Raw genomic sequence first — 20102 nt, forward strand, 5'->3', positions numbered from 1 at the left:
CACTTATAGCAAAAGTGAGCCAAGTAGCACAGTTCATGTGGGAACCTGCCTTAAACTTCCCAATGACTCGGTCCCCGTCCAGACTGTGGTCGTCTTCCATGGATTTGCCTCTGTAGAGCTCAAAAGTTTTCACCCAGTCTTCAAAGTTGTTAAATTCACTCTCAAGATCACCATCGAGTATCTTTAGGGAGAACAAAGAAGATTATGCTAAGAGAAAGGGAGGTTCCGGATTGACTTAATGAGGGATGTCAAAGTTCCCCCAAACCAACCTTTGTATGTACCGCTTGGAAAAATGGAAGCGGCCACTGTTAATTTATCTTTAACAAAACAAAGAAAATGGGCTGACTCAGCATTTCTGGAGCTATTACTCTGAATTTTATTAAATCTTTTTGGCAAATTTTTAAGTTCCAAGTACAAATATAGCTAAACCAAAAAAAAAAAATTTAAATACACAGGCATAAATGTGACAAGCTTTTTTATAGTTAATGGATATCACTGGCTATTAGACATAGATTGCAGTACTTTGAGAAAATTAAAATCTATGAGGTTCAGTAATTCTCAGCACATACAAAAGTGATGGGATATTTGTTTTATTATAAAGTATATAGACATGAATTTTCCAAGTAGAAAATGATATATACACTTTAGAAATGCAAAATGGAATTGAGTTTTAGATTTGGTAATATAGTGAAATTACTTATTCAAATTTTCTACCAAAATTATTTACCCTAAGTAGGCTATCTACATACATAATCTTCACACTCCAAACTTTCATCTCCATAAATACACCTCTAGCTAATACCCTCTGGCTAACGTTAAGATAGATCTAATGCAGCTGACTTTAATTGGAGAGAAATCTCCTGCTATTTTGAGTGTGTGCACATCTGCTTGATGATGTCAAGCTCTATGCAGTGGGCCTGGGAGAACTCAGACACAGTAAGTCACCCTGCCATTTCAAGCTAAACAAGCTAAATTATCTTCTTTCTTCACAGAGGGATACAGAATATAGAAAACGAGCAAGCTACCCTGGCTTGGTTTTACATACTTGTTCAAGCTTTCTTCTCTCGCAGCAGTGATTATAATGAAGGTAAAGTAAATTAGTTTGAGAAAGGCATCAGCAGAGTTGACTAAAGCATGAAGAAAACCCCACTGGTGAGGTCTCATCCATGGCAGAGCTCCTGTGTCCACGCACCTTCAAGACAGCCAGGTTGGGGATTCCATCCTTCCCACCATCTTTGGGTTTCTTCTTGAGTATTTTGTCTTTTTTCTTCTTTGGGCCATCTTCCATTTCTAATGCTACCTCATCTGGTTTGCTCTCTGTGGATATTCAATGGAAATTGTTAGATTTTTCATAACATTTGAGATGAGAAGGAACAAAGCCAACCTTGCTCTTTCCCTCCATTTGGAAGCGTCATGCCACTTCCTGAAAAACATCAAGTACCTTTGTACGGCAGGATTACAGAGCCCAGTGACAGTGCTTTTGGCACACAGAGGATGAGTAATCTGTGGAGCTATTAAAGAACAGACTCAGGATTTAGTTACATAGGCCCTCAAATGTCTTTAGGGACCAGAGATTCACCGAGTTCAACATGAGACTCAAGTATTTAAGGGTCTCAGGCAAAATCATGTTAGTGAGATTACTTAGTAAATTTTTAGCCAGCAAGTCCTGGGTGGAAGCTGCCAGAGATGGATTTCTAGCTGTGTGACTTGGACAGAACACGTGGCCTCTTTGTTTCTTGTTCATCATCTGCGAGGTGAGGCACTATCATTGTCTAAGACATGGGGCTGGCTGTAGAACTGCATGTGCTAATTGGGAGTGGTCTGAGGAACTGAGCCTGGCCTCCTTTCCCTGCTTCTACTGGTGTTATCTGAAACACCTGGGCTGCTTGGTGTTACTATGTATTCAGGATCTGATCCCCCATTGGCTTGAATTGAGACTGTGGTCATTCCAAATTCCAGGCTTCTTTCATTTGAGCTTCTGCCAAATTGTAAATACCCAATCCCTAGAAACCAACTTTTGGAATCTAAATCTAGATCTTTACCCTAAGTTCTACTAAAGAAGTTGGCTGTCATTCCAGCTCGCTCCTATTTTCACTCTGCTGTTTCTATGTGAAGACAGTTAGGGTAGGTTATGAGCCAAAGATCCAGTTCTGGCACTGAACTAGATTCAGAGTCTGAGAGCTTGGTTCAGCTCAGTTAGCTACACAGCCTTGAGCAAGTGTTGCCGTCCTCCTGAGATAGCTTCCGAATGTGGACTTGGGGCAGAATCAAGTTCTAATTCATGTTTTATGGCTTCATTGGGAAATTGCCCTACTATGATGGCCCTATTCTATGTCCCAGTGTCCTTAGCTACTTACCTGTATATTCTTTTTTCTCCTTAGGATTGCTCTCCTCCTTTGAAAAAGAAGGAGATAAGATTAAGGACAACTCTGTGTCTAATTTACTAATCCCGATCACTAATAATTCTAACTCTATTATCCCAATTTTCTGCACTCATAGGGATGTCACTTTAAAAGTATTCAAGCACTATTCCCATCCCAAAGAAGCTCCCAGATTGAAGCCTGGGAACCAGAGTGTGATGGGAGGCTGTGCCTGAGAGAAGAGGTGCTGTGAATCCAAGAAAAGTGCTATGGAGCTGTAGACATCCTCATTCCCTAAGAGCAGCCTCTTCTCAGCCACAGGAAAAGCAAACTCTACCGTCCCGACGTTTCCCTGGGGCAAACCATCAGCATGCACCATGGTTTCACCTGCTGATGTGTTGGATATTTAACCTGGACCTAGGGGTTGGGGAGGGCAGCAGAGGACTGCACACTCTCAGGAAGTGACAGCAACCATCACAGAAAAGGAGGGGATTAGAGACAGAGGTTAACATTTTTTGTTAATGTACTGCAACATCAGAATCTATGAGTAGCCCCAGGTGAAACTACTGTAGTTTTCCCAGACTAGTGAATCACTCTATTCAACTATATATGACAACAACATCTTGACTACTTTTCTTTCCTTTTAGTAAATCTTACTGAATGTAATTGCTGTGTTTTTACTGAATTTCCATACTCCAGCTTGGTGACTCAATCGTTGTCCTGCTCCTGCTCTGTAAACCACTGACTGTTGCCATTTGCTAAGATCAAGGGCTGCCTTGACTTTGATAATTTCCCATATGCAAGCGGAACCCTGCTGGAGCTGTGAGGCCACTGATCTGGGGAGCTCCATTTGTATCTAACACCACTATCACATACGGTCACCAATCAGGAATCTCCTTGCTGGGTACCTTTGAATCTCACTAGATTTTGCACTCAAATTTATGAGTTGGAAAAGTCAGCCAAGTCCTTGTTTTATGGTTCTTTGTGGACTTTTCCACTTTCCCTTCCAGAATCTCAGGTAACTGAGGATAAGGGTGCAACCATCCAGATGTTGTGCTGGACTGCGCATGCTTCTAGTGTTCATAGCAAAGCTGGTGTCCCGTGCAGCTCCAGCCAGAGGGTGGGCTTTTTTAATTCAGAATTTTTACCCTAGACTTTTTACTGTCAGGGACCCCAGCTGGAGTGGGGCCTATGTACACAGGAACTGAATGTGGGATTTAGGCAACAGAAAGTGCCATGTGCTCTCTCTGAGTCACGTGTCACAGGCAGGGGACACTCTACCTTTTGTGCTTTTTGCAGGGAAGCATAATACTTAGACCACCAGTCAATGACATTTTCAGCAGATTCATCCACTATAGTCCTCTTTTTCTTTTTAGTAGATCTCCGGGAAGGCTTCCTGACATCCTAACAAGGAAGGAGGAATGAACTATTAGTTGGGTCTCGTTTCATTGGTTAACTGAGGAAGAGAACACATCAGTACCCACTGGGAAGTGCATAGAGATATTTGCTCAGTTTGTGAATGCAGTTTTCTGCACCAGTTCATTAAATGAAACTTTAACCACTCAGCACTCATTCATCTCTTCAGCACCATTCATTCAGAGGATGTGACATACTGTGCTGGGCTGCAGGGGAGAGGGGGAACTGGGCAGAGCCCTGCATTGGGGAACTGCAGAGCTAGGTGGAGGAGGTAAGCACACAGTAAGGAAGTGCCAGCCTGTGACACAGCATGGTACAGCAGACAGGGCATCAGCTTCATACGGATCTGGCTACAAATCTTAGAGCAATCAGTATAAATTTTGTGATTCTCAGTTTCCTCAGTAAGGAACAGCAATACCCACCGACTTCACCGTCGTGAGTTATGTGTGGCACAGTGTAGGCAGTTTCCCTTTAGCTTCATTTCTGACTTTAATGGGTACAAATAAGACACCTACAGGTGATGAGGTAGGTGACCCTGGGATGCCCATAGGCAGAAAGAAGCACTGGGAGAAAGACTGTCATTGCGGTGGAGGCTGCCTATGCTCAACTCCTCATGCATCCATCATCCCACCTTCCCCAACACCTTCTTGAATACCTACTGTGTGCCATGCATGGAATGCAGGGCAGTGCAGAGATGTGACACCAAAACTCATCTCCGACCTTCTGTCTTCACAGTATCATGTTATCAACAAACACTCAAGCTGCGAATCTCAGCACAGAGGCAGGTGCAACCCTGGGACAATGCTGAGAGCCTGGTGAGGGCTCACAGGTGGCCCCTGGAGGGGTGAGCTGGGAGAGCCTGGTCCAATGTCCATTAGCCTGTCACATACTCTTTATTTCCACTCTTGCTGTTCACTGGGCAGGCACTTTTAAAAAGACTCTTAAAATAGTCTTAGATTTTGCACTCAGATTTATGACTTAGAAAAGACAGCCAAGTCCCTGTTTTATAGCTTTGTGTACTTTTCCACCTTCCCTTCCAGAATCTCAGGTAACTGAGGATAAGGAGTCTTACTCTGCTTTACGATCCAAAGGCACAGCTGTGTGGCCCCATATAGCCTCATACAAAATGGGCTCTAAATATGTGTGCAGTATTCCTGGGTACAGAAACCACTGTCTTTCCAAGATAATGACTTTAGAAGAGTTTCTTTTCCATTAAACATTACTGTCATTTGGGCTACCACTGTAATTCCACACACTTTCTGAGATGAATATCAGTTCCCTCATCTTTCATTTGAGGAAGTGGATGTTCTGGAACGGGGAGCTGCTGGCTCGAGGTGAGGTCACACAGCCAGCAGGTGGGAGGATTAGTGTCTAGATCCTCTGGTGCTAATTTCTGGGAGCCTTGTGCTATGAAAGGGAGTTACCGCCTGACCTTGGTTGGTCCCTGTTTAGGCACCTCCTGGGCTGCAGACTTGTGTTCAGACTCCAGCATCGGAGATGAATCAGGGATGTCAACCAGGATGGCAGCCTGAACCTGGGCAGAGTCGGGCACCACAGTGGCAGGAGGCTCAACGTCCACATAGATATGATCTTTGGGAGGATCCTGGGAGGAACTGGGGGGCTCAGGAGACTCCTCCTGTGTTAATGAATCCGAAGTATCTGGAATGAAAACATATTCAGTAAGGGGAGAGTCGGGTCATTCAATTCAGCACAGTCTGCACTCAAATCTGGCAAGTTCACAACAGTTTTGAACCTCATTTTCCTTATTTGACAGTAGAAATGCCCATTTCATGGGGGAATAAAATGAGGGATCTGGTGTATCACAGGGAACCCATAAATGGTTGCATTTTTTTTTTGTCTTTTTCGTTTTTATCGGTACCAGGGATCGAACTCACAACTGCCTGCTTGCAAGGCAGGTGCTTATGCCACTGAGCTAAATCCCCAGCCCCAATGGTTGCATTTTTTACTGGTCACTGAGAGAAACTGTAATCAGTCCTGGACACTGCAGTCATGAAAATCAAAACTTAGGACAAGGGCCTCTGGGCTGATTATTTCTCCCCAGTGCATTAGCTTGGGGAGCCTTTGAAGGTTGCAAGGAGTCATGAACCCCCCAATGTAGGCAGAACTCTGGACACATGGTTGAATTGTGTGGCAGGGAGCAGAGGTTTATCCATGGACTGTCTGAGTATCTTAGCTGGGCTAATTATGTCACTCTAGGGACACTGCACTCCTCTTTGCTGTCAAATGCCCTCTCTCTGCAGTTGTCGCTGTAGTGTTGAGTACCAAGGACAGTTCTCAGCCAGCATCCCTAGGCTGCCAAAGCCTCTAGGGGTTTTCCTTCCCGCAGTTGCTGAGCTTTTGATGGCAAATTCAGCCTAAAAACTCTTCTAGGTCTCTACCCTGCTAGACAGAGAGACAAGGAAACCAGTAGTACAGATGAGAGAGCTCAGAAATAGTCAGGAGATGCATGGAAACTTGATTCATGAGAAAGTGGGGGAATCAATGGGGAAGACGTGACTTGATCAGTCAGCAGGTCTTCAAGGGAAAATGGAGCACTGTACAGAGAACAGTGCAGCTGGATGCCTACCTAACATCATGTGCAAATGCAGGGGACTGAATATTTACATAGGAAACTAAAGTCATAAAGCTAACTGAGGAAAATATGACCAAGGGGGAGAGAAAAGGTCTTTTAAACCAGATTTTAAATGTATAAACCATAAACTCCAAAGCATGAGTGGACCTCATTGCATCAAAATTCAGGATTTCTACAGAGATGGAGACTGTAGGCAAGTTTGTAGCTGTCCTACTGGGAGGAAAAATATATATACATATACACTTACGGAATCCTAGCATCTAGAATACAAAAAGAACTTGGGAATCAAAAAGAAAACTCAAGGAACCACATATGATATAAGCAAAGGGTATGAACAGGCAAATCACAGAAGTAAAGATGAGGAAGGCAGCAAGATACTTTGAGAAGCACAAACCCAGTACAGATCAGAGAAATCTGAGCTCGTATAACAATGAGATGCCTCTTTCCATTCACAGAATAGCAAAAACCAAAAGCCAAACAAACCAACAGAAAAACCCAGAGGTTTGATAACAAGTGCTGTTGAGGGATGGTACCGTCCTGGTATTCAGTAAGGTCCTAATGCCTTCGGGTTGTACCCGCTGGAATTACACGGGCACATTCCCTGTCACCAGCTGTGCATCCCTGGGAAATTCCCACCCAGCATCTTCCCTTGGGAGCATGCAAAGCGATATGCATCACAGCACTGTTTGGGGAAGGAGCAAAGGCTGGCAGCAGAAGGAAAACCAAAACAGAAGGTAAAAGCAGTAATGAATGCATGTGCACACAGGCAGTGTGTGTCACACTCACCTCAGGCAGTGTGACAAACCTCAAAACCTAGTCTTGAGTTAAAAGAATAGGAAATGAATCAAAGGAAGATTACTACAGTATGTCATTTATGTAAATTTAAATGTGTTTGAGGGGTTTTTTTTTTTGTTGTTGTTTTTGGTACTAGGAATCAAACTCACGACCTCACATTTGCCAGGGAGGCGCTGCGCTGCTGAGCTGTATCTCAGGCCTGCATTTGAGTTTTATGAGGTGATAACATGGCACCTACAGTGTGAGGAGACTGGCCATGGAGCTAGGAATAAGGCACAGGAAGATGGTGGACATGATGACAGAGAAGCCTGGAACAGAGAATTTTGCAGCACAGAATTGAGAGGTCCAATTAATTCAACTCTGCACATCTGACATCCACAATGGAACAAACCAAAATAACATCAAGTATAAATCCAAGAAAAATATCAGAGAGTGGAGAGACAAGGGAGTTTAAATCACATCCCAAAGGTCTTCTAGGGGAGCTGACCCTGGTATGAGTCTTAGAAGCTTGGTATCCAGAGAAGGCAGAGGAGACTGCAGGAGCAAGCTCAGCAGAAGCCCCCCAGCCACTCAAAGGTGCCTGCAGGCCCAGACTCCAGATGCACAGCTCTGGAACGCAGGAGGCACTGTCTACCTGGCTCAGCTTGGGCTCCATCCATCTGTGAAGTCAAGGCCAGGGGCTCACTGGGTTTCCACAGAAACTGCTTCAAGCAGTTGATGGTGTAAGTGCCCACGAGTGTGCTCCTCCCAAAAGCTCTCCAGTCCACCACACAGATGCTCAGCGGCGGGTGCAGGAGCTCATTCTCAGGCAGCTCCTGCAGGAGAGGCCGGGAAGAAGCCAGGCTATCCTTGCCTGCTGACCTGTCCAGCCCAGGCCTGAAGCAAGTGGGCATCCCCCCTCCTGACCCCTGCCTTGCTGTTCTGCCCCTCAGTCCAGCCTTGCCACTGCCAAAACCCTGGAGCACTGTCTTCCCAAGCCAAAGAACAAGGGCCAAAGGTAGGAGTGATGTCTGCAGTGCATCGCAGGGGTTGAGTTACCCAAACCCCGATGGTGGTGTTTTCAGTCCTCCGCCAGCAGGACCATCATCTCCAATGGCATCTGCTTCACCCCAACACATAGAGCAGATGCAAGCTGAGCCCTTAAACACCGAAGGTGGGTGGGGGGACAGCCCTGACACCCTCACCGCCCCCCGGTGGCCCCTGTGGCTCCCTGCGACCCCACATGACGATGTGCACACCTTGTGAGGCCCTCGGATGCAGTCTTTGCTAACTGCAGCACATGTGTGGTGTGGGGCTGAATGAGTCCCACAGAGCAAACTTCTTCTGCATGGTTAATTCCCAATCAGAGAGCAAAAGGACAGTGAAATACTGAAATTAAAAGCAGCCCAGGTGCCAAAACCATCATTTGAGAAGCACAAGGGCACGTGCAAACGACAAGTGGCCTTTAAAAATCCAACCGGTTAAGTCAGTGCCACTAGGCTGTCTCCAGGCCAGTGGTTCACAGACTTCCCAGGTGTCAGCGTCTCCCGAGAACCCACCATTTAGGAATAAGAGATGCGGATGGCGTGGGGGATGTGCCCCTCTCTCAGGTCTCCAGGGATGCTGACATGATGGATTGGGAGCCACGGTCCTATGCAGAAGCTTTTCAACCTGTTTTGACTTTCTGTGTGGTCTACACTAGAAAACTTTGCAAACAATAATAATCCCTATTTTATCATCCTGAAACTCTGGCCTTTCACAGTGACGCTGCTCTTTCCTACAGCTGACACGCATCCACCAAGCCCAGCAGATGAGAGCACGGGGCCCTCTGGGAAGGGAGTGAGTAGGCAGGGAGTGAAGGGTTCCTACCACTTCAAAAGTATCTGCCTGGACGCTGAAGTTGGGGTTGTTCTTGTAGCTCTGGATCACACAGGACTTCACCCCTCGTCCCCCACACTCGATGAGAACCTGTGGCCGGTCCACGGACAGGAGCTGTACCTTCTTCATTTCTCTGACTCCCCAGAAGAGGACCTGAGGAGAGGACCCATGGAGATGTCACCTGCAGCCCGGAGGAGGAGCCTTGTGCAGCCCTATGGTGCAGGAAATCAGAGGTGCCCAAGGACTTCAGGGCACCTCTCCAATTTGTGGGGGCTCCCCTTGCCAACTGCAGCTGGGTGGGGTTCCCCTTGGCTCACCATCCAGTCCCACATCATGCTTCTCATGGTGGCCCCAAAGGATGACTTCCACCCTTTCCCCAAGCCGCACCTCCACACGGTATTTACTCAGCACTGGCCGGATGTTGGCAGGAACTGGGTAGATCTGAGTGACATCTGGCGGGTCGATGGGAGGGAGCGCTTGCAGCCCAGTGGAAGGGACCTGCCACACAATGGGTGCTAGTGAGGACAGGAGAGAGGGAGACGGCGGTGCCACCAGATCACCTGAGTAAGGTGTCATGGTCTTGTTAATTTAAAATGTGATAAGAGCCATGTAGTGTGCCATGTTTAGTTATTTACTAACTGGCAAATGTTCCACCTGTCAGAATGACCAGCACTTAGCGCTCAGACCAGTGTGGGTGAACCTACGGTGTGCACACCACAGCAAGCTGCTTCTTACACTGAAAGCTCTAAAGAGTTCGCCATCACCGATCAGGCCAGCGATGCTAGGACACGAGTTGGTAAGACATAGCTATCAGTGAGCTCACTGGGTCAGAGGAAGGTGAGGAAGAAGACAAAGAGATCAAGTGTCACAGTCTATGGAAGACATAGGCACGACAACACACAGCTGCTGATGAGAGGACACTGTGAGAGCTCTGGAAAAGCCAGAAAGCACTGCTCCAAGGGACCTGTGCTTAGTGACACAGAGTGTCACTTCTTCAGTGGGACAGAAAATGAATCCTTTCAAAGGCAGAACTCACATCCCTTCCTGTGCACTTGGGGCCACTGACCCGTGGGAGGGCAATCGTGCTGTGTTGCTGGAATCTCCCACGAAGGCCTCAGACCACACACTGAGGACAGGGCCCTTCTCCCACGTGGCTGCCCTCCCCAGCCAGTCGGACTTGCCACATACCTCTGCAGAAGCCTTCCCTACTTGAACTCAGTCACTGTGGCCCTTTTGAGCAGAGGGGTCACGTCCTTACATCTGAATGCAGTGTGTCCCCTCTCCAGACTCACTGAGGACATTAGGCTCTGACCTTTCACAAGTCACTTCCCCTTGCTGACCCTCAACTCTTGGGCCTGATGAACCTTCAAGCCTCTCGGGAATCGGCTGTCCCACAGAGCACTGCCAGGGAGCACTGGTTCTCTTTGCTCTATTTGCCCAAAATATTTGCATAACTTGTCTGGGAGGAGTCTTGTTTACTTCATTCTCCAGGCCCCTCAGGCAGCACTGCACACGCTGCAAGTTCTTGACAAATGCTTATTGGCCGACTGATACGTCAGCTCAACATGCTGGAAAAACCCCGCTGCTCATGGAAGCCCGCAGAGCGCAGACATCCTTCCCTTCCCCCAGACACATTCCGATCAGCAGCGGCAGATGTGGTTCAGCTCATTACAAGACAGCTCAGGAAAAAGAGAGCAGATACCGCAGATCCCAAATAGGCTCAAGATAGCGCAGCCGCAGCACAGAAGGAACCAGACGGAGAAGCCTCAATGAGGGTGACTGCCCAGTGTGGCCCTCAGTGATCACCTGAGCAGGGCAGTCCATGACACCCTTGCTGGAAGCAAATTGCTCCTGCGCCTCAAAGCTAAGGCCGCAGAACAGCTGGGCTGCTGCTGTGGAGCAGCGGCCCCTGGATGCGTCTTCATTCTCTTCCAAAACGTGCTATATAGTAATTGTACATACTGAGGGGTAAAGTGTGATGTCGCAATATACACAGACAATGAGCAAAGTCAGATCAGCGTAAGCAGCATCCCCTGAGACACCGATCACTTCCCTGTACTGCAAGCATTCGAAATCCCCTCTCATCACCCAGAAACCGTGCATTGCTCTCATTGTGATTTAGCCCACTATGCTGCGGGACTTTAGAATTCCCTCCTACCTGGTGGGTACCTTTCTACCCTTGAACCCTCTCGTCTGCATCCCTTCCCCTCCTTCCCACACAGCCTTGCCAGGGTCTGGAACCACCACTGTGTGCCTCTTAACAGGCATCATGGTTCCTTGTGCTGGGGCTGCCAAGGTGCCAGTCTGGGCAGTGCCCTGAAGAAGCTCAGAATCCTTTAGAGTTCTGACAGCCCTTGAGAGATCTTTAAAGCTAGCCTTCAGAGCTACATGGGGTGCAGGTAGTCAGTGCACAGGGCCCAGGAAAAGTAAGGATCATTATGAAGGTGAAATGGTGAGAGTCAGGGACGAATAGGTGAGCTCCTCAAAGGTCTCAGATGCGGGGCACAGCAAGGGCGGGCAAGTGGGACAGGAGAGCTAGCTGCTTAGAAACACTAAGGAGGCCCCTGCTCCTGGTGGCACAGGACCCTGCCCATCTGGAAGCCACTCTGGCTCCAGAGCCTGTCTCCCCTCTGCCTCTCCCTCAGTCCATCATTCGTCCTTTACATGCACAGCCAGCACAGTGGTGAGGGACGGTCCAGGGCTCCATTCCTTACTGTACACTTGGAGAAATTACTCAGCATCTCTGAGCTCAGATCTGTCCTTTGTGAAATGAAGCTAGCGCTGCCCAGTTCATGGATCTGCTGTGAAGAATTGCCGAGATGGTGTGCAGGCAGCTGGCCTACTTCCTGACACATAGCAGCACCCTAAGAGTAAAGGCAAACTGGAAATTTACTGACCTTTGCAAAGAATAAAGCTCAACCTCAAATCATCTGTAGTTGGATACAGATAGTCCAGGACTGCTGCTGGCCTCAAAACACCTCAGAAGTACATTTAAATGCTCTGGAAAGAAGCGATATCATCCTGGACTTACATTTTCTCCACATATTGTTATATACATTGTCTAGTGTGCATGGAAATATGCCACTATGACTAGAAGTAGAGAGAAACAGCAATCAGAAGAACAGGGCCCTGGAGGAGTCTGATAATGTGTAAACCAGATGTGAATTCTAACATAATAAGGCTAAATCTTGTCAGCAAGACCTAAGACTAAGATTCTCAATAGAGCAAAACTTATGACAAAAAGGAAGAAAGAGGAATTGTGAACTGAAAATGTGGTCACTGGAAAGAAGATCTTAGTGAGTGGGTAAAAATGAGAGCATCTCCTAAGACACAACCAGGACACTCATCTTTTCAGCAGACAGGGAATCCCAAACAATGGGCTGGTGCCTTCAGAATGCTGGGAGAGATTGTCACCAGGCCTGGCAAACAAAAAGATCCCAGGGGAAATTTGCTGAGCCCAAAGCAAAGAGTGAGTTTGCAGACCTGACCAGACCAGAAGAGACCTGAGCAGAGTCTGCGCAGAGACAGTGTTGCTTAGGTAACACGTCCCCGGGAGGACCTGGGGCAAGTGCCTGGGAATGCGCTGCCTTGCTGGTCACCAGAGGAGGCCAGTGAGGACCCTCTGGTCAGGCTGATGACTTGAGATTCTCTTCAGGTTTGCAGGACTTCTGATGGAAGTCCTTAACAATGCGTAAGATCTCAGCCTGCCTGCCCTGATCTCTGATTCGCTTTCTGATGAGCAGCTTCCATAAAGTCAAAATCAGTGGAGCATTCATTGATTGATAACATTACTTTTACAAAACAGGGAGAAAAATTGCATAGAAATGCCATCTGAAGGCAACCAAATCACCTCATTCAGACTGCTAATGAGATGATTAATGAGTTCTAATGAAATGATTAATGATTAAATAGCTCACTTTTCCAGCCAATGGAAAGAGGTGATAGAGAAGGGTATACAGTCACAAATTCTGCACCCTAGAGACACAGCTAAAAACATATGAGAACCTGGAGAAAGCTCCCATGGTGGCCAGGAGAAATTCCTAGGCAGTGGAATGAGAAGGAAGAATAGATTCTAAGAGGACAGAACTGACACACAGTACACCAAGGCTGCACACAGCACAACTCCAGGGGTTCCAGTCCCACAAACCAGATGCAAGTGGCTCATTTAGGGGTATGAAGCACACTAAATCATAAGAAGATTGAAGAGACAATTCTAGGAGTTGGGAAGTGTGGTAGGCAGAATACTAGCTCCCCAAAGATCCCTGCATACGAAAGCCCAGAGTCTACTGAATACATAACCTTCCATGGCAAATGTGACTTGGTAGACATGATGAAATGAAGGCTCCTGAGGTGGGGAGATTACCTGGATTACCTGGCTAGGTCCGGTGTAATCACAGGTCCTTATAAAATGGAACTGGGAGGGGTAGCATCAGAGAACATAGGCCATTGAAAGTAGAAGACAGACAAGTGAGACAGAGAGATTGGTTTGAAGCAGCTACGCTGCTGGCCTGAAGATGCAGGAAGAGACTGCTAGCCAAGGAATGCAGGTGGCCTCTAGAAGGATGAGAGCACAGACTCACCCCAGCATCTCCAGAAGGAACAGGGGGCTGCTGACATGTTGGTTTCAGTTCAGCCAGATCATTTAGAGACTGCTGAGTTCCAGAAGTGTGAGATAATAAATGCAGGCTATCTTTTTTTTTTTTTTTTTTGTCTTTTTCCTTTTTACTGGTACCAGGGATTGAACTCACGACTGCCTGCTTGCAAGGCAGGTGCTTATGCCACTGAGCTAAATCCCCAGCCCCAATGCAGGCTATCTTAAGTCACCAGGTTTGAAATAATTTATTGCACTAAACAGGAAAGTAACACAGACAGCAAAACATTCTCTGAGAGAACAGTAAATTTTCTGGGAGGAGAACATACAAACAGCAGGGAAGAGGAAAATTCTAAAAGGGGAGCAAGGATTCTGGAAAGAAGAAGAATATTACAAGTCCAGGGGAAACAGCTTTCTAAGAGTAGAGAAGGAGGACTGAGGGATAAGAAGGAAAAAGCACAAAAACCAAGGCTTTCCTGGACCTGCAGAAGGGCCAGTTGTGGGAGTGGTCCAGGAAGTAGCCTGGACCTCACACACAGAACTCGGTGAATACTTATTAATCAAATGAGTGACAAATTCATTTGAAACTATTTTGTTGAAAGTCTACTTTGTATAAAATATTATTGCTGGCTTCCATGTGTGACATGGAGATGAACCTCCCAATTCCACTTCAAATCCATCAGCCAGCCAGGTGGTCTCCTTAACATCTACTCAGAAAACATTGCTTTCCATGACCGCAGTCTTATCTCCAATCTGGACAGCCTCTGCATGAGTCCGCACCAGGCCTTTCAGAAAACGATCAATCTGGCACCCAGCATGTGTCATCTAAGTCCAACATCACGCTGAGGAGCCTCCCTGGGCTTCCCACCTCCCCTAGACACCACTGATCTTCCCTGTGGGTACTGAGTGTGAGCTCTGTACTTTCACTAGAAAGAGAAGCTGCCAATTAAGAGAGATGGTACAGACAGAAATACCAGACTCGATTTCCCTCCAAAAGTATCAGGAAGACCAACACAGGCAAACTCCCCACATACGGATTCAGTGTTATTTAATGCTGTATAGGTTTTGATCTAAAATCACTCACTGAAAGTCCAAAATACCCTGGACTCTCAGTTGAGTGTAGACTAAACCTGCTGGTTTGCAAGGCTGCCTTCATTTCTGGCCATCCGTATTTCTATGTGATTCACATCTACCTGGCTGCAGCTGATTCTATTGCAATCCACTTGGCTTATTATCCTAATATTCTTAGGAAAGTCCTCTTCTACCTTCCTAGACTGTAAGCACCATGCAGATGGAGCCAGTGCTTGAATTCTCACTACTCCATTGCCCTAAGAGTTCATCTAGACCCAGTTTCCCTGACAGAGAGCTCACACTTTCTGCAAAGCAGCCACTCCATCCTGGGTGGAGCAAAAAACAAATCACAGTCAAAGCCTTTGACAGGATGGATTTATGAACTTGTCACCTTGGCCAGTAAAAATTCCAGGCCGAAGAGGACAGCAGAGATTGTTTGAACACCAGTGTGTTCAACCCTAAATCTGTTCCTTTGAGAACATCTTAATGTTCTCTCACCACACAGCAATGAAAATCTGTCTACCTGGCATCTAGCTTCTGACCTGCCATTAGTAAGTTTTTCCTTCCCACGCAGCTCAGTGTCTAACATAAGTAGGCTATTTTGTTACCTGTTCAATATCCTGCCGTACTGAACTACCTATTGCCTTTATGTCCAAGTTTAATTTCTAAAATAAATAGGTGGGATCAAAATCACTTTAAAATCCTGTGGCATAGTATGATTAATAATAATAAAATAGTGCTTTTGGCTACTTATTCCATGCCAAGCATGTCAGGGAGATTAATGATCACCTTGTACTTCGCAGAAACTTAGAGTAAGCTGCCTACTAAAAGTGTCACAAACTGGTAAGTGGCGGGGCTGAGATACAAACCCAAAAATCCAGGTCTAACATCTTTTCTCTATCCATGTAAGGCTCACCTTCCAGTTTCTCTAGCACATGAGTCCTAAAGCCAAGTTTTCATATAGAAGATTTTGCAGACTGAATGCTAAACATGCATATGTTGAAATCTTAATTTTCAGTGTGATGATAGTTGGAAGTGAAGACTTTGGGATGTGACTAGCTCCTGTGGGCAGAACCTTCATGAAGGATATGAGTGTCCTAATAATCAATGAACCAAGCAAGATCACTTATTTCTCAGCCCACAAACGAGGATGAAGGTCCTCATTGGACACCAGATCTGCCAGTGCCTCTGCTGAGGATACCTGGCCTCCAGAACTGTGAGATACAAATATCTGTCAGTCAAAACAGCCAGGCTATGAAATTTGTTATAAGCACCCAAATTGAGTCAGACAGAAGCACTGGTCTGGTCCAGAAGAAAAGCATCACTAGTCCCCCCGATGCCTTCATGAGTGGGAGGTCCAGGGGAGAATCTGATCCCAGCCTACCCACATTTTCTCTGCCCTGTCCATGTCTTGTTTGGTTCTCTACAGGACAGACACTCAGGCTTCATGGTCTCAGCTTCCCTTCTTCCCTGTTTCCCAAAAGGGCCTTCCTAGACACAGGTTCATAAGCCCCTGAGGCTTCCTGGAAAGGACTGGGAGCCCTTTGTCTTCAGGAAACTGATACAGTGTTAGGAGCCAAGGTCAAGTTCAGATACCAGCTCAGCCACGACGGCTGCGTCGTGAGCAGGTGGCTAACTGCATTCGTTACCTGGGACATGAGAGCCATATGCCTTCTTAGCAGGCTTGAGGGAGGCAGCACATGCAGCCTAGGTGTGTGGTGAGTAGCACACAAATGTTTACCACCTGCTGCATTTGTATCTTTCCGTGGTCCGAACGGGGCTCAGTAATGCACACGGGGAGCTGTGCTGGCAGTGACGAGCAAGCCATGGGATCCTTCATTCTCAGACTCTGGATTGTCGTGGGAAGGCTCTAGCATTACTCCATGCCTCCTGTGTTCTTAAGTCCCCTCCCTGGTCTCCAGGAGATACTCCAGCCACGGTGGGGAGGCACCAGGTGCAGCTTCACTGCGGGGCCACTTCTCAGGCTGGGTGCCCCAGAGGGACATCTAGTATGACCCCTCTCCCCCGACTCCAGATCACTCACCTGCAGCAGCTCGAACACAGCAAGGAGGTCTCCTCCAGAGAGAGTCCCACAAAAGATAGGGTGATAGCACAGCTGGGGAGGCTCATAGTCCTGGTCACACAGGGTCACAACTGGGGCAGCCACTGTGGCGCCCAAATATTCCGGCTTCCCCTGGAGCATAAAGACATGAATTTCTGTCCTCCGATTGTCAGCTGCTTGGTTCTGACCCACATCATGTGATCTGACAAGGAATCTTCACAGCCCTGTAAGCACTGGCATTGCCCCATTTCCTCCTGATGCACCTCTCCCGCCGCCACCTCCTCTGCCCCATTCCCCAGGCCTGGGGAGCTGCGGCATCCACTCAGGCCCCCAGGGAGAGGTCAAGCCAAATGCGGAAGAGATGCAAGTACAAAGGCAGGTCAGCCCCAGCGCTGTCTTCTCCCTTCCAGGGAGGCCATGAAACCCTTACTAAGACACGGGATGCTGTCGCTGCACACAAGTGTCACTTCTCCAAGGAAGTGTGTGTCAGCTCGAGTCTGCTCACTGGGTCTGATTTTAATTACAACTCAAAGGAGACTCTAAAACAGAAACCCAGAGTAAAGCAAATAAATGTCCCTAATTTCCAGAGCCAGCTTTAGGCACATTAGGGTCCTGGCCACTCACAGCTCTAGGACTTTATTTATTTTAAGTTAGCCAGGTCAGGTGGTCCATGCCAGCTGATGAGGCTCAAATATAAAAATTACGGAAGGGCTGAGGATGAAGCTCAGTGGTAGAAAGCTTTGCTACAGTGCATGCAGCTCTGAGTTCAACCCTGGGCATCACAAGCACCACCACCACCACAAATGAAGAAGCTCAGGGGGGTGTGCCATAGTGAGGCACGGTGGGCAGGCCTGGCAGACGCTTACCACTGCGTCGCTGTCATACAGCTCCACCACCACGAGTGGTGGGGACTCCGCCAGCTCCTTCTCGTCCCCATGCAGTACCAGTTCATTGAACAGCAGCATCTGATTCCAGGTCGGGGACAGAGTCTGGGAAATGATCTGCAAAAAGAGACCAAAAGAACCATTCAGTTGTGCTGTCAGGGGCTCCAAGAGCCACTCAACAGATATAGACTGAGGGAAGAGAGAACCCATGGCCACCATCTAGGCTCGTTCATTCAGCATTCAAGCGACCATGTCAACCAAGCAGCGACTATGTGTTAAGTGCTTGGGGGATACCAAGGAGAAGCTTGCATTCTTCATATGTTCACAAGCAGGGTGAGGTCTGATACTTAGTTGCCTAAATTCTTCCAACTCTGTTCTCAGTAGTGCTGTGAAGACAGCACCGACTCCCCTTCTGGGCACTTCCTGTGTGCTCCTGGCTGCACTGGACCTGCTGGTCTCACTGAAACCCCTCAGGGATCCTGGGCACAGACATCCACACATAGAGTAAAAACCAGGTAGCTGAGGGTCACTCGTCCAGTGCGAGCTAGTGGTAGAACTACAATTTGATCTGGAGGCTCTGGCTCTAAAGCCCATCTATCTTCATGGAATAAATGCTAATAGTGTTCCATACTGTAGATGGAAACACTGAGGGCAGAGCTTCTAGTGACTCTCCATTTATGAACAAATAAAATGTTGTCACCAAACAACCTAAAGTTGAGCTTAAAACTCTAGTGTTCCTTATAGGAGCACTCCGTGGAAATTTACTGGCTGCCTGGAATAGGCCAGGATTGCCAGACAACACTGACCACTGTGTGTGACATTTTTCTTTTACAGGGTTTGCTATTGCAGTGGATTGTGTGCTGGTAGCTGCTGCACTCATTTTACAGACAGAGACACCATAGGTCAAGGAAGGACAGTGACTCTGTAACAGGTCCAGAACCAAGACTGAGTCGCCTAGGGCCAGTCACAGCCCCTTGCCAGCTATTTAAGATACTTGAGAAGAGAAAGCGTAATTGACTCTCATGCTGTTCTGTGTATATTACATGTCAGGCACATGCCAGTTTCATGGAGCTCGAGGCTAGAGATGTCTGCAGGATGGGCAGGCTCTGTGCTGGGCAGAGGCTGCCCCATTAATCTGTGAGGCCAGCCCTGGAGAGGGTCTACACCACAGCTCTGTCTCCCAGACTCTGCAGTCAAAGGGGCAACTTGGCCAGTGGATAGCCACAGCGGCCCTGCAGCCTGGCAGCTCTGCCCTGTACCTTTACACTGTGCCACAGCTCACCAGGCAGGGCAACAAGAAAGACCTGGCCTGGCGGCCGGACTTCAGGCTCTGGGGCTCACACAAAGCTCTCGGCTCCCGGTTTTAGCTGGAGCTGTCTCCAGTTACTGCATTAAGTTTATTTGGACTGTGGTCACGAAATAATACTTTTATGCCTCTTCTTTATGTGATTTGTATAATTATTGTGTTTGCATTTCCTTCCCTTCCTAGTTTTCTGAGTTTAGAATACCTCATACCTCTGATAAAACGAGGTGGGCTGCAGACCATTTCAGAGAAGATCTAACTTTCTGATGAGGAAGAATGGCAGTGAGCGGCAGTCACAGAGCTGCCCTACAAAATCAGCCTGCATCAGGATCCACAGCCCAGAGACGGGGTCTTCATGTTGCTTTGAAAATAGAAGCGATCGTAGAAGGCGATCCCCATCCAGAATCCAGCGCCACACGTGGGCCACTGCTGGAGTGGGGAGAGCCAGACCCACGCCTCCCTCTGTAAGTCAGCACCATTCATGGACTGTGGGGTGCAGGAGGTGATCCCCACCTGGAAACCATATCATTTTCATTGTTTTGTTGGGTTAGGTTTTATTCTCTCTCTCTCTCTCTTTTTTTTGGTCTTTTTCCTTTTTATCAGTACTGGGGATCAAACTCACGACTGCCTGCTTACAAGGCAGGTGCTAATGCCGCGGAGCTAAATCCCCAGCCCTCTGCAGCTATTTTGAAGACAACAAAAGGCATTATGGTGACTACTGTTGATTTTGTATGGTTTTGAAGTCCTGTATCACTTATACTGGTTTATTTGGATTAGCTTTATTCTGTTTTATTTTCCTTGAAAAGAAAATAGATTTGTGGTCCGCCTTGCAGTGTGCACTCCACATGGTTATACTAAAGCATTTGTGACCTTCTCAGCATCTTTCCTATGGAAACATGTTGATGTCTTCCTGGCACAGTAAACACCACTTGGAGGATCCATCCCTTCATTCAGCATGTATTTATTTATTTATCCAGGACCTACAGTGTGTAAGGCACAGTATTAGGCCCTGACCCACCACTCTGCATGTGGTGTAGCTTAGCATATAACTGATGCCATCTTGTGTCCTGTATTTGACCCAGAAGAGTGAAAAATTACCTAGAGTACAATCCGATAAGAAAAGCAAAATGAGCTGCACCCACAAGAGAAAAATTAACCTGCTCAACAAAG

General features: G+C 47.3%; 1 protein-coding gene across 1 annotated transcript in view; it reads right to left on the minus strand.

Moving 5' to 3' along the window:
- The window catches only part of Fer1l6 (fer-1 like family member 6), a 145009-nt gene that overhangs the window by 38582 nt on the left and 86325 nt on the right, over positions 1 to 20102 (minus strand). Inside the window, exons 21-30 of the mRNA XM_003467358.3 lie at positions 17612 to 17746; positions 16728 to 16877; positions 9409 to 9519; positions 9013 to 9174; positions 7799 to 7979; positions 5209 to 5435; positions 3642 to 3764; positions 2358 to 2394; positions 1193 to 1317; positions 50 to 181 (exon numbers count right to left, since the gene is read on the minus strand). Coding sequence (XP_003467406.2) covers positions 50 to 181; positions 1193 to 1317; positions 2358 to 2394; positions 3642 to 3764; positions 5209 to 5435; positions 7799 to 7979; positions 9013 to 9174; positions 9409 to 9519; positions 16728 to 16877; positions 17612 to 17746 — 1383 coding nt within the window. The remainder of the gene's footprint in view (positions 1 to 49; positions 182 to 1192; positions 1318 to 2357; positions 2395 to 3641; positions 3765 to 5208; positions 5436 to 7798; positions 7980 to 9012; positions 9175 to 9408; positions 9520 to 16727; positions 16878 to 17611; positions 17747 to 20102) is intronic.

This window comes from Cavia porcellus, unplaced genomic scaffold, assembly GCF_034190915.1.
Source record: "Cavia porcellus strain 051 isolate PalLab524CR breed Dunkin Hartley unplaced genomic scaffold, mCavPor4.1 scaffold_19, whole genome shotgun sequence".
NCBI lineage: Eukaryota > Metazoa > Chordata > Mammalia > Rodentia > Caviidae > Cavia > Cavia porcellus.